Genomic DNA, 15,405 nt, shown 5'->3' on the forward strand with positions numbered 1-15,405 from the left:
AGAGTGGGGTTTTTTGTTTTTTTGTTTTTTTTTAGGGAAAGCTCATGGCAAAAGCAAAATATACAGAACAAATGCTTGGGCATGGAGCATTAGTGCAGACCTCTGCCTGAAAAGAGGGGGGGAAAGGTAACTGTGGATAAGCCCTCAGTGTTTTAAAAAGTTAGATTCAGGGTTTCAAAAAATCAGCCTTGAAAACAAGCCCACAAAAATTATGAGGGAGTCCATTCCACTGTCAAACAGCTCTTCCCGTCAGAATGTTTTTCCTGATGTTTAGTTGGAATCTCCTTTCTTGTAATTTGAATCCATAGATTCAAGTCCTACTCTCTGGAACAGGAGAAAACAAGTTTGTTCCATCTTCCATGTGACAGCCCTTGAGATATTTGAAGAGGAACGGGAGTGCTGAGGGAGCGGACCACCCCCGGCACCACTATTCCAGTAGGGTGCCATCGCGGTGCCCCCCGACATGCACCATGCACCCCCCTGCACACAGGTGGTGCGTCATGCCCCCAGAATGCGCACCACACCCTCGCAGGTGGCGTACCACGCCCCTGGGATGTGCACCATGCACTTGTGGGCGGCGTGTCACGCCCCCGGGGCGCACGTCATGGCCCCCCAGGGTGCCCCAGCCACACCCCCACCTGCTCTCTGCCCCCAGTAGCAGCGCATGCAGCTTTGCCACTGGGAGTCATATCTCTTCACAGCCTCCTCTTTTCCAAGTTAAACATACCCAGCTCCCTCAACCATTCCTCATCAGGCTTGGTTTCCATGCCCTTGATCATCTTGGTTGCCCTCCTTTGCGTATGTTCTAGCTTGTCAATCTCCTTCTTATACTCTTGTAATAGGAACACCTTGCCTGGAAAACTAACCAAGCTCCTGCCATGTTACTGTGAACTGGAAAAGTAATGGTTTGTTTTTGTTGCTGTTGGTCTGTCTTTTAGAAGCATAGGTAGAAAAGCAAGTAAATGGAGATGGAACAGTTCAAGCAGGCCACAATACTTTCTCTCTCTCTCTCTCTCCGCTCCCTTTTCCTGCGGCACACACCACAGGATTTTACTAGTCAATCTAAAGTTTCAATTGTGGGGGTGGTGTCATAATCAGATCAGCATTTATGCTTCCAGTGGGAATACTCCGTTTTATAAGCACATTAAACAGATAGAAAGGATTCACTCCATGCTTTTGCAATTAGCAGCACCATTTTACAAGAGAGACATATGACTCATTTTAAAGTATCTCATCAGTTTAACCACTGGCATATTGGAAAATGTTAAGCCAGGCTCTCCCCCAGCAAATAAAGCCTTCAGTTAGATGCTTTCATTACCTTGTTAGAAGAATGCAGTTTTACAGTTGAGGCTACATAGCCAGAGCCAACTCAACATTCCTATGCAGTTTAGCAGAAGAATACTCTATGGCCCAAAACTGATTTTTTTTTTAATTTTTAAAATACTCAGCATGATCAAGAAACTTTTCATGAAGAGAACTGCTGATTATAGAACACCCACAGGCTTTCAAGATGTGTTATACTAAAACTGAGTCCTTCTAACCACTAATTATGTGGAGAGAGTTGTCCCACAGATATTATATAATTCTTGTGTTTGCTTGTCTGTGTACAGAAAGCAATAAAAATGCTTGGCCTCCGTAGCACTTGTTAAAATATATATATATGGGGCAGGACATGTGTGGCAACAGTCTATCACAAATTTGTAAACACAGGGGAACTCAATAGCAGTCCTGTGGTAAATTAGAGAACACCACATTTCTTGAAATATAGGCCGTGCACATACTGCCACCCAGAGTGGTCAGGGCAACTCAGTCAGATGGGCAACATATAAATAAAAAAATATTATTACTGATCTGAATTGAGGAAAAGAACCACCTAGCTGTGTTTTAAGCTGGTAGTGTGTACACAGACATAAACCCAGGTCACCCATCAGCGTGAGATGTTAATCTAAAACATCAGGGATACAGGCAGAAAAGGCAGGAGAGTGAGTTCAGTACTGCTTAGTACTGCAATACATTGATTTGGCACACTCCTCTGTGAAAGTACCAATGGCTGACATAGCTATCAGTCACTTGGAGGGCACCAAGCTAAGGATTTCACAAATCTATCAGGCCCACATGCTACAATTTTACGTTTTTACGGGTTCATTCAGATCACTCTCATTTGGGGTTATCTGGAGCATGAAGAAATTCCCACAAAGCCTCACCATCCGGAACTGCGGGGTGTTCTAGCCAGCAACACGTGGCGCAGACATAGGGAATCAGTTTAAGCTTCGCGGTCCACATATTTGGCCCCGCATAGTCACCACAGAGGCTTCCCTCCCTCTTTCAGATGCTCACTGGTGTGTACTTCCATGCTAGATGAGGAGCAAAAGGAGTCGCTTTGCAGGACCAGGCATCAGGTTCCCCTACCCCAACCAATGCAAATAAGAGACCAATGAGGCTGGGGTTGGGGTCAAAACAGGCCACAACTTTATTGAATACAGATGAAAGAGGCTTGGCTTGGGCATGGGGCAATCAAAATACTTCTGGCCCGCCGGCCGGAAGTGAGGCGTGGTCAATCCAGATGGGGGTTCTTAAGACGTACATCAAATAAGGTGACCCCCCTCAGGGAGCACCATCTGAGGGAGTGCCTTCGGCCCTGCCCCACCCCCAGGCACACAAACATGGCTACTCCCCCCGGATCCCTTTAACGGGATACCCCAACATTTGGATGGCGGGGCAGGCGGAGACTACAACCTCCCCTCCATCCAAAACAAAGGATTGCCCCAATGCTCAACCAGTTGTGGCGATTGCTATGAGGTAGGCAAAACCACCGGGTCAGTGGCAATTAGCCCAGTGGGGAAATTCCTACCTGGCCCCCTTAAAGAACGGTGACCACCGTAGCCACAGCAAAGTCATTGACTATAAGCTTAAACTGAGGGTGGGTTGGCAGGGGGAAAATCCGGTGAAGGAACAAACAGGTAGTGCCTCAGGGGTGGGCTGCTTAAATGGACAAGGGGCAGATCCGAAGGAAGCCTACCTGCTCCGTCGGCTCTGCCCCCTGGCACAGCCCAAGTCCCCAGCCTGCATCCACATTAGCCAAAGCAGGGTGCAGGCCAGGATCCAGTTCCTGATAAGCCCCCACCACTTATCAGGAAGGGCACTACTGTTCCAGTTCGCCCCTCAGGGCTCTAGTAAAGCCTTTGCCATCCTGCAATGCTACTGCACCAAAAGGGGTGAACGGACTTATCTGCATCTGCAAATGGGTAGCATGTGAACAGGCATCCAAAATAACAATCTGTCTTCAGAACCCACTGCATAAAACCAGCACAACATTTAAAGCCTCATCTTGAGCCTATCTACCTGGAAGCAAGCCCCTGTGAGTTCAAAAGGGGCTTGCTTCCTCTAGCTATGCTATGGGGATTTCCATCTTAAACATGAAACATTTATACCAGGAGTACCAATACAATGATTTAAAAATTTAACATCCTAGCAGAACAGCATTATACCTACAGCAGTGTTCAAGTCCTAGAATGTTTTTTTTAAAATATACAATAGGCCATTACATCCAAAAAGACTTCATACCTGTTCTCTGTAAAGGAAATTAAAGGAGGAACTGTCTCTCACATTTCTTGCCTCAGTCTGTTCTTCATGTTGTATGGGTTGCTATTTACAAGAGGGAGGGGGGGAACCAAATAAAGTAATGCTGTAGATTTATGCCTGTGTCTTAGAGAATTAATATATTTCTAGCTAGAGATTCCATTAATGGGATATTCTAGGAGTAGGCAGTTTGTGTGGGCATAGGAAGAATTTGGGACACAAAGGCTCAGCTTGTTCAGCTGCATCCAGTTGCTAAAATGTGACATTGTTAAAGGCAAAATGGCTGCTTCCTAATGTCATGGGCCAGAGGTGTCAGCAAAAGATTTTCACTGGGCAAGATATTTATATGAAACTTAAGATAATTAAAACCTTTATTTTCCCAATATTAAATATGCTGGATCCATTATATAGAATACAATGAATCCACTTATTCCTGGAGGTTTGATGTGGCTTTGGTTATAGTATCCCTCCTGGTGTTATTGAACTCCCAGTGTGGTGTAGTGGTTAAGAGCGGTAGACTCGTAATCTGGTGAACCGGGTTCGTGTCTCTGCTCCTCCACATGCAGCTGCTGGGTGACCTTGGGCCAGTCACGCTTCTCTGAAGTCTTTCAGCCTCACTCACCTCACAAAGTGTTTGTTGTGGGGGAGGAAGGAAAAGGAGATTGTTAGCCGCTTTAAGACTCCTTAGGGTAGTGATAAAAAGGGATATCACATCCAAACTCTTCTTCTTCTTCCCATCATCCCAGACCACAGGCCATGATAGCAGGGAGTGATTGGAATTGGAGACAACAATATCTAAAGAGCCACAGTAATAAGTTTTGGAGTCAAATGAAAGTTGTGTCCTGTTTTAATCCCAGTATTTTGTAGTCCTCTCTTTTAACATTTGCAATAAGGCGCTTATGATTATCTTTGCAAGATAGTGCAAAAATGGTTTTCTTTTTAAGTATTGCTTCTTAAATTGTATCCCATTGAATGATGCTAACCAATCTTTCTTGGTTTAAATATTCAGCAATTGACATATTTCAGTCCATAGAAGGCTTAAGGGCTTTCACAGAGTTATCCATAAAAAAATTCTGGTGAACAAATAAATCGAATGAAACATACTTAGACAGCACTTGAATGTTCTGTATTGTGAAAGTTTTAAAATCTATCCTTTTATTTCCTTTCAATTTTTTTAAATATTAAAGTTCTATCTGCTCACTGCTTGCACGTAGCAGCTCTGCAATGGGACAGAATATTGTGTTACCTAAAAAAGCTAGGCACTTTGCCTAAGTGACTATTTGAAACATCAAAAAGTCATTTATCATACTGAACTACTAAGAATGCATTTTACCTATAATGGAAAATACTTCAGAATAGCAAAATGAGAGAAGAGAATAGATGTTAGGACTTTTACAATGCAGAAATTCATTTATTTGTTTGTTCAAGCAGAAGGTTTTATGGATAATTTTGTAAAAGCACTTAAGCATCCTATGAGATGAGGAAGATAGATTTCTGAACATTTCACTGGGGGAAAAAAGTTATCGTCATTCAATGGGATATAATTTAAGAGGTGACAGTTTAAAAGAAAATGATGGATGCATTGATTTTCAAAGAAGATCAGGAGCACTTTATTGCAAATGGTAAAATCCTATGCTGGTCTTCCAAACAGTAGGGTTGCTATATCTTGAAGAGCAAAAAAGATGGCAGCCCGAGGCGCTGCTGGCCTGAGCCAGGGAAAAAGGCACACGGGGCCACTGAACCCATGCACCTCTTTTTCTGGCTCGGGTTGGCAGCTTCTGTGGCATGCAGAGCAACCCACGCCACCCACACCCGAGCCCAAGCCCAAGCAAAAAAAAATTAAAAAAATGAATAACCCCCCCAAAAAACCTGACATTCCATTTTAAATTTTAAAATCCCCCCACGGGCATGCTGCCCCCAAGGACATGTCTGTGATTTCCCAGACGTATAGGTAAAGGTAAAGGGGCCCCTGACCATTAGATCCAGTTGTGGCCGACTCTGGGGTTGCGGCGCTCATCTTGCTTTATTGGCCGAGGGAGACGGCATACAGCTTCCGGGTCATGTGGCCAGCATGACTAAGCCCCTTCTGGCGAACCAGAGCAGCACATGGAAATGCCATTTACCTTCCCGCCGGAGTGGTACCTATTTATCTACTTGCACTTTGACATGCTTTTGAACTGCTAGGTTGGCAGGAGCAGGGACCGAGCAACAGGAGTTCACCCCATCGCGGGGATTCGAACCACCGACCTTCTGATCGGCAAGTCCTAGGCTCTGTGGTTTAACCCACAGCGCCACCCGCGTCCCAGATGTATGGCAACCCTATAAAACAGGCCACAACGTTTAATTCTTAAACTTACTCGTAGGACAGAGATAGTGGCCCGGTGGCCATTCCTATGCACTGGGACTCCAACATCCATCTATCCCAGCCATTGTGGCCTGTGGTCTGGGCTGATGGGAGTTGTAGTTCAGCAACATCAGGAGGCATATCATAGCCAAAGCCACATTAGACCTCTAGGACTAAGTGGATTCATTGTCTTGAAACCTATTCTATTATATATTTTTATTCCGCTGAAGGATTCAAGTGCCACCTGCTTGTTGCTCACACATGATGACAGCTCTACAGATAATGACACAGATTATCGTGTTACCTAGAAAAGGCACACAGCTTTGCCTAAGTGAATACTTGGAACATCACCAGTCTGTAGCACTGATCATATGAAATTACAAAGGATGCATTTTATTTTACCTACAATGGGAAAAGGGAGGGAGACAACACAAGTGAATGTTGCTTCTTTTAAGGCACAGAATTCTTGCTTTGCTCGTTTGGACCTATAAAACTTTGTGTGTTTTATATGAATAACAATGGTTTAAAATATTCGTGTGTAGGTGTATGGTGCTGCCATAAACTGAGAATGACCTTCAGAATGGAAGTCAGCCACACAAAAACTGCTTTACTGTAGCAAAACCCGAGTGATTGTAAAGTAAAAAAAATAGTGCCTAGCAAAGTCATCTTGGTGTTTTTAAAGAAAATTGCTCCAAATCGAAACACTTCTACAAAGATTATGCTACAGTGTATCAGACTCCAAATAAGCTGATGGTTAAAATTATGGCTCTAAAGTGTCTCGCCTAGCTGGCTTCAAGGAAACTACACAAGAGAAAAATGCAGTTTTGAAAGTAATGCAAGACGCTATAATAAAATATCTTATTCTTCATGATATATTTATAAAATTATAAAATTGCCATTATGATAACATAATTGCTAAGACAATTTAAAATGTTTTATAACAAGATCTCTGATTCAAATACACTGAGACAGTTCTCACTCAGGTCTCTACTTAAGAAAACAGGAAAATGCCTTCTACTGATTCGGACTGATGGTCTACCTAGCTCAGTATTGACTACAGTACACTTATGGAAGCAGGTCTTCTGTTTTTTAGGCCGAAATTGTTTTCCAGCCCTACCTGGTGATGCTGTCAGGGACTGGACCAAGAGACTGGACCAAGGACTAATGCTCTATCACTTATTAGAAATCCATGTTTTACCTGCTTTTCAAAAACACCATAAATAATAGCTGTGTCCCAGAGCCAATTGGTCAAATGTTACTGGTTCCATTCAGACAAGCAACTGGTTTGGGGGATGAGGAGCTGATTACAGGATGCTAATCTTGGATAAGAAACATCTGGTTGCCCAGATGTTGTTGGACTCTAACTTCCACCAGCCCCAACCAGTATGGTGAATGGTCAGATGCTTGTTTTACTTAAAAGCATTGATAAACCGCTTCATGTTTTACAAATCTGTAAGCATTGTGCCATATAAAAACCACTGGCGTCATTAGAACAAAAATACAACCCAAAACCAATAAAACAGCAGCATATCAGCATATAAAAACAAATTAGGAATTCAAGGGATTCAAACATGGTTCAATCTTCTAGGTCAAGGAAAGCCTGAGCAAACAGATATATCTCTACAAGATGTCTGAAGCAACTGGTGATTGCCATTTTATACATGGCTGAGGGAAGAGTATTCCATAGTACAGGAACAAAAGCAGAAAAAAGCCTATTTTCATATCACTGCCCTATGATATTCTGTAGGATCTGGTGCCATGAGTAGAATGCCCTCAGATAATCTAAATGAGTTTATTGCCCAACAACATCTGGAGGGCCATAGATTCTCTATTCCTGTTTTAGGGGAGCTGAGAACCCAAGGTTTTGAGAGCTTATTGTTCAGCTTCACACATTCACCCAGCCTTCAGGGAGCTTATTTCCACCAGTGCTATCACAGTATTGCTCCTGTGTGTCTCTGTGTGTAAAGCATCCATGTGGGAAGAGCAGCTCACATATGGTTTTCCTAGCCAATCAGCAACTTCCCTTCTGGAGGGCTGCCAATCAGGTGCAAGATAGTTATGAGGTTGGTTGTACACAGCACCAGCAGCAAGCATTTCCCACACAGCTGGTTGAACATGTGAAGAGGACCTTTATCTTAATGACCTCTGTTAACAGCACAGTACCTACATCAAATCAGGAGCTTTTAGAAACAAGAGAAAGATCAAAGGAAAAGCTGTCACTTAACTCTCCAAGGCAATCATCCAGGCTTCTTTTCTATTTCCCGAAGTTTTTTTGGAACATCTCCCCCCCTCTTTTTTTTTTACACATCTAACAAGGGAATACCATGAACCTGCATTTACCAGTTATGTCTGAGAAAAGAGCAGCGTAATTAGTCCCTCTGGGATAGATCCACTTAGCACAAATAATTGACAACTGCCTCAGTGGGAAACCAAAAACATTTTCAGCTAAAAATGTCACACAGCTTTAGCTCAGTGTTTATCCTGGGTGCTAGAAAGAGCCATCACCTTAACAACCACAGTAGCAACACCGCCACCGGCCGTCTTCTCTGGGCTCACCCATTTGGCATTCTCCCCAGTGAAGAGGGCAGGGCTCCTCCACCTTTGCGGTGCAATTCCAGCAGCTTATCATGTAAGCTGCTCCAGCTGAAATTCCCTTTTTTTAATACAAGCATTAAAAGGGTGGGAACTCTGTCCTTCTTTTCACCCTATCAGAAGTATCATTTCCTCCACTCCTCAGTTTTCCGCTTCCCCCCTCTGAACAACCATTCAGCATTCTGTTGTCCTTACTGGGACTCTGGGTTTCTCACAACACTGCATCTGTTCACATCACTTTGCAAGTAGCTCACAGCGGTTTTCTCCGCTCCCTCCCTCAATTAGCATTTCCATGCCCCATTGTGGTCCCATTCGCAGTGACCCCTCCCCCGGCAGCAAGGCCTGGTCTAAGGTGAGCAAACTGAACAAGGACAACGTTCTCAGATTTGACATTGGCCACAACTTTATTGATTCCAGAAGTAGATAGGATTTGGCTTAAGCATTGGGTTTGTATCCCTCCTTAGTCTCCTAGTGGAGGCAGGCATGACAGGGTCGATCATGGGACCAAGGCCTGCCCCCAAGACCCAGGATTTAAAATTGGGACTGACAAGAACTATCATCCTACTCTGCGTCCAGAATGAGGATTTCCAAACTGTTGGTCACCTATCCCACCGTTGCTCCTGGAGGTCATGACCCGTTGTGACAGGCCGCAACTGCCACCCACCCCAGGACTGGGTAAGTAGTCATTGTGTACATGCATGCAGGTATTTCTCTGCACAGCCATTAATATATATATATATCTTGAGGTACAAATTTTCCAATATACTAGACTTTCAGAAAACAATGTTATTCTCCCCCCTTTTAATTGTTTAAATGTAAATCTCTGCCAGCACCCCACTGGTAAAGTAGAAACTAAGTTGACACAGAAAGGAAGTGGAATGCTCCACTGTGGTGTACACTCACTGCAATGTCACCAGAGTAGGGGACAACCACTGGAAAAACGTACTGTTCACATGCACATCACACATATGTGGGTTGAAGTGTAAATTCATTTCATTTTAAAATCTCTCTTTGAATCAACCCTAGCTCGTGAAAAAACAAAACTCAGCAACTCATAGAATCAAACAGGATATATTTGGATTGAGCTTGACATCATGTGTACAAAACTGAAAAGGAACAAACCAACATGCAGAGTGCACTAAACTCTGGTGTGTGTACACAGCCTTAGTCCTTATTGGGCCTCTTCTGCTGTTTTGACTCCATTAGGGTTTCTTCCCCCATTGAATATTTTATACGTCTGCACAATTTGTGAATCCCCCAAACCTTCTGACACCTCCCTTATGTGCATTGTCATAAAGGGTGCTGTTTTGCTACAAACTCCGTGTGCAAGTTCAATAATACAAAGATGCATAGAGGAGACTTTTGCACCCAAATGATAGGCTCACAGAGCTTTCCCATCAACTAAAATGAATGAGAATACAGTAGTATCTCGGAAGTCGAATGGAATCTGCTCCAGAAGTCTGTTCAACTTCCCAAACGTTTGGAAACCAAGGCACGGCTTCTCTTGGCTGCAGGAAGCTCCTGCAGCCAATCAGAAGCTGTGGAACCCGCGTTGGACGTTCGGGTTCCAAAGAATGTTCACACTCATTTCCAGGCTTGCAGCATTTGGGAGCCAAAATGTTCGACTTGAAGGCATTTGACTTCTGAGGTACGACTGGAGTCTTGTAAGTAAGGGACACTATATGTACATCAGAGACTTCATCTGTAAAGCATCTCTGGACCGAGACATTGTTAAATGTTCCTCTGCTTTCTGTAGCTCTTTTATTTCATTTACAAGAGGCAAGAGGGTAACAACACATTTGGAAAGTTTTAAAACATTAATATGAACTGATGTAACAGGAAAGCATATGCCCATTCTATTCCTCAGTTTAAAGTAGCCAACTGATTCTAATTTAAAATCTTATTATTATTCTACAGCTGAGTTGCTGGAGATTGTTTACTCTTTTCTACCCCAGTCTGGCCATTTTCTAAAATCATGTGAGCTGTGTCAGTGATGTTAAATAGGCCACTATAAAATCTGTAATTCAATGAGGAGGAATTTGGAATCCAGCAGTAAAAGTTATTAAAATGGAAGGGAGTAACTTTAGATTAACATCTGAAAATGGAGGCAAGGCTGGGGGCTTTGTAATTGTCTCACATGCAGGCTTAGAGTCAACCCAGCTGTACTCCAGGGATAATCAATACTGTATACAAGGAAACATTATTTTCACAGGAAGCCATGGCCAATTTCTGAATACATTTTATATGCTAATTCTAACAGTCTGTCTGCTTTCCCAAAGCTCAGAAGAAGGAAAATTGTGATCTACTGGTAGATCTTGGAGGTGATTTGCAGTAGATCAGCAAGAGGTGGATTTTTAGTTTTACTCATATCCATTTAACAACATCAAAAGCCTCGGGGGAGGGGGAATTGCCAAAAAGTAAGACAACTGAGAGGGAAACCAAGCATGGAGTGAGATGAGTTTTGATCCTGAAAACAAATTCTAGAGCTGAGCACATGCTTGGAAGCAACCTAGGTCTCAACTGAAGTTGTATAAAAGTAAGCATCTCCAATATATTTTGCTGGTAATGGATAATATGATGCCCCACTCCATGTATAAAAGGCAACTAAACTCAGGGCCACCCCATCTATGAAGCAAGGTGAGGTAACAGCCTCGGGCAGCAAGATATATAGAGACAGTTGTTCCCAATGTAGATCTTTAATCCCTGCTTGTTTCTTATGTGTTGTTGTTGTTAGTTTCTCTTCCACCCTTCATCCAAGGATCACAGAGTCATTTACAATATAAGAACACATAAATGCATATCATAGTATCAAACAAAAATAATACCCCTCACAAACTCAGTTTTAAAGGCCATAGGTTGTTTAATTAGCCAAAGGACGAGAAGAGGAATGTTTTTGCCTGGCACCTAAAGATCTGTAATGAAGGCGCCAGGCAAGCCTCCTGAGGGGGAGGTGTTCCACAAGTGGGGAACCATCTCAGAAAAGTCTCTCATGTTTCCACCCTCCAGTCTTCTCTCAGAGGGGAGAAACAAAGAAGGTCCTCAGGTGGTGATCACAGGGTCTGGGGTGGAATGGAGTATCCTGCAGAGTAGGAAGTCACACTCCAAAACTTTTTTTTAAAAGGCTCAATAACTTGCCCCCCAAGAGCTAACCAACTTTCACTTTTTTTACAAAATGCTAAGGATGTCAAGAATTCTGTTAGAGATTCCTTGCCCTCTGTGCAGAACTATAATTCCCAAGGTCCTGTGGATACTGCCATAGAGTTAACATTATAATGTTCTCCACTGAGGACAGGAAGAGCTCTGTTTTGTATTTCCTTTTCATTCCCCCCCCCACACACACTATTGATATGCAAGTCTTTTCTTCTTCTTTCTCTCCTCAGTGCTGCCACTGTGACAGTTCAGTCAACTTAGAGACAGTCATGTAATAGCTGTTGATGCTGGAGTCAAGTTCTGTCACTATTCTTAGAGTACCACACCCTACAGTGGAGGGTTAACATGCTATCCTGTTGATGAGTCATACAGATGACATCAAGGCAGGGCTAGGCTTCTACCTTACTAATTTTAACCAATAAACCAACTTCATTGCTGGAAGGGAAAGGGAAAACAGACAGAATATCTGTGTGATGCATGTGTGTTTCTGCCCCCTTTAACTACTAATTATGATTTAAACTAGTAAGATAATCAACAGGATGAAATTTACTAAATTCCACAAGTTCCGTGTCTTTGTTACCTTGTTTTAGACAACTGGAGAAAACCTTTCTAGTTCAGCAACCTTACTCAAACATAGCATAGCTACCTACATTTGTTTTAAAAGTTTTACTGGTGTTATCTGTGTTTGAAAGATTTTATGTATATTTGGGGTTTTTTTAAAAAAATAGTTTTGTAGGTTTTAGCTGTATTTTATCTACCGTTTTAATGAGCCCTTTGATTAAGTGGTATATTAATCAATTAAAATATCACAGCTTATATACCATTTGGATGCATGGTGAGGCCAGCTTGCTGTTGGGACAGTTGACTGGTTTGAAGCAGAGATTCTTTGCAAATCGTTGCTCAATCTCAGTTAGGAATGTAAGATGGCATCGATTTCCATTCTGCCCATGGTGGTAAAATTCTACATAATTAACTGCATTATTCTGACATTAGGCCACATTAAAAAGAAGATTCAGTGCAGATTGGAGGGTAGGAGTCGTCAAGTACACATAATTTATGGACTGAAAACAATTGTGAATACCAATCAGATTCACTGGATTGAAGTCCAAAGTATTTAATTTGCTTTTGTAAAAATGTGTTGCTTTGAAGAAAATCAGTTATGTAAGTACAGTGGTACCTCGGGTTAAGTACTTAATTTGTTCCGGAGGTCCGTTCTTAACCTGAAACTGTTCTTAACCTGAAGCACCACTTTAGCTAATAGGGCCTCCCACTGCCGCCGGGCCGCCAGAGCACTATTTCTGTTCTCATCCTGAAACAAAGTTCTTAACCCGAGGTACTATTTCTGGGCTAGCGGAGTCTGTAACCTGAAGCGTATGTAACCTGAACTGTATGTAACCCGAGGTACCACTGTAATTAACAAGTAGCTTTGGAAGGTGCAGGGTATGTGTAAAGTTTTTTCCCATATCCAGGGTGAAGTCCAAAGAGTTGAGAGTGATGTGTGCTCCATGTGAATTTGATGCCCATGCCTACGTGATTTCCCTCCTTGGATAAGACACTGGAAGCATAAGTCTCAGGTGAATGAGGCAGTTTTTGAAATTACCAGCATTTTACAGCAGCAGGGCTGGTTTCCAGAATTCACTTATCACCACATATTCCAGACTTTCCCATATCCTCTTCCCCAGGCTCCTCCTTTTCCTTTTCATCAGTCAGCTAATGTTCAGATGTAAAGCTGGGCTTGCCCATCTCTTCCTGAGAAAGCACCACAAAAATCCAGTCCATCACTTTTAGCAAGGAATGCTATCAAGATGTCTCAGTTTACTTTCAGTGTGAGCTTCCCACTTAGCAGAGCACCTTGCAATAAACACCCTGGTCCAAAATAAACAGCATTCATTCCTATCTATCATTTGCACAACCTGGGGATGTTCAGTTTGAACTGAAAGGCAGTGAACTTTGACTTCTCCTTCAGCCAAGGAGTGTGGTGCTACTTGAGGTCAGTGTACCTTGTCCTACCCAACTACCAGAAAGAAATAAGATACATTTGCCTCTAGCCCTTAATGAATCAAGTTGTGACACATCTATCAGTGAAGTTGACCAAGCTGCCAACAGAAGTTGACTAAGCTGCCAACAGATAGTAAGAGAATGATTAATCAAAGCAAGTCAGGAGTGTCTATGGCATTCTGAAACGTCTTTCTGTAAGGAAAGTCAACATCATTGTTGCTGTACTGATAATCAGAGACTGGCATTAAAAGCCTTTATCTAATGTCAGTCTCTCGTTCAGATGACTCTGTAATGCTTCAAGCTCCATCAAGTGGAAACAGTCAGGAATCATCTTATAAAGCTGTATTTTTTTTTATATTTTTTTTTAAATATTTTTTATTGAGTTTTCACATTTTATAGACATACACACACACAAACACAAAACACAAAACAAAACATATATAATGTTCATTGCCCTCTTTCCTTGACTTCCCCACATCTCTCCTTCCCCCATTCCAATTTCAATAGTTAATTCAGCAAGTTATTTCCTCTTCTCTCTATTATATTTTTGTCCTCTGTTCTTAATATTTAACATCTCTTGTTGGGCTCAAGTTTACTTATCCTATTTTTACACATTAGCTCCTTTCTCTAAGGTCGTCCTACCCTCTCTCCCACGAAATCCTCCCTTTTTATTAAACAATCCATATCAAAATTAAAAAGAACAAAAATCATAAATTTTTACTATTCTACTCTCCCCCTCCCTCCCTGGCCCGGTTTCTGTCCCTTCCCATATCACTATTCTAAAAGAACAGTTTCAGCCCGGATTTCTCACATCCGAGGCTCTCAAGCCCCAGTTAGTCTTTCTCCATCTGTTTTGTTGCTTATTGGCCTTCAGTTCTCGAAGGAGTTGTGTCCCAAGTTCCATCTTCTTTCCTTCCACCAAAGTCAGTAGCAATTGCTGCCAAGGATCTGCCAATCTCCCATGTTCAGTCTTAAAGAAAAGGTCCCAATCATACTTGTTCTTTCCTTCCACCGAATCAGTCAATAGCAATTGCTGCCATGGATCTGCCAGTCTCCCATATTCGAACTTGAGGAAGAAGTCCCAATCATGTTTATTTGTTTTTTTGTATTCCAGTATTCCAGATATTCCAGGGGCTTCTTCCTTTGTCCTTCTCTCCTTTTGCAGATTTACGGTCCACTGGTCCTCTTCTTCAGTTCCTTTGTTTCCTAAAGCTGCAGACTTTTGGTTGGTGCTTTCCATCTGAACATCCTCTCCTTCTTCTTCTTCTTCTTTTCCCCCCATTTCCAAAGCTGTCTCTTCTTTTCCGGCTGCCAGGTTTTTTTCCAACTTTGTATCGTCAGCAGAGTTGCTCAATTTCAGATTCAAGGTCACAAGTTGTTTACTCATATCTGCAGTCTGCTCTTGTAAAGTTCCCACGAGAAAAAACATCCTTTCTATCTCTGCCCATAATTTTCCTTCTGCAGCCATTGCAGTATCCTTTGTTCCCTCCAGGGGGATTGCCAGTCTAATAGTTCTTTTCCAGCAATTCGTTACTTTGTTGTTCAAAATACTTTGTTTCCAATCAGTTCAGATACAATATGTCACCTTTAATCCAAAGAGAAATTTCTAAATATCACAGTTCCAGCCTCTAATCGTCCGTTTAACAGCTCTTTTGACAGCTGTCAAACTTTCTCTTTTTTTTTCTCAGGCTCACACGCAGGACACTCCCGGGTCCAGAATGGGGGGGGGATTACACAAAAGC

The 15,405-nt window shown here is 42.5% G+C and overlaps 1 protein-coding gene across 9 annotated transcripts in view; it reads right to left on the bottom strand.

Moving 5' to 3' along the window:
• Nucleotides 1-15,405, bottom strand: part of MLIP (muscular LMNA interacting protein) — a 56,955-nt gene that overhangs the window by 36,098 nt on the left and 5,452 nt on the right. For 8 of the 9 annotated variants that reach the window (XM_081906077.1, XM_081906075.1, XM_081906072.1 and 5 more), the window contains exon 2: nucleotides 3,565-3,645. The exons of the other annotated variant lie outside the window; for it this stretch is intronic. In XM_081906077.1, the coding sequence (XP_081762203.1) occupies nucleotides 3,565-3,645 (81 nt within the window). The remainder of the gene's footprint in view (nucleotides 1-3,564; nucleotides 3,646-15,405) is intronic. 9 annotated transcript variants of the gene reach the window in all.

The sequence above is a fragment of the Podarcis melisellensis genome (assembly GCF_964234715.1).
Source record: "Podarcis melisellensis genome assembly, chromosome: 3".
In the NCBI taxonomy this organism is placed as follows: domain Eukaryota; kingdom Metazoa; phylum Chordata; class Lepidosauria; order Squamata; family Lacertidae; genus Podarcis; species Podarcis melisellensis.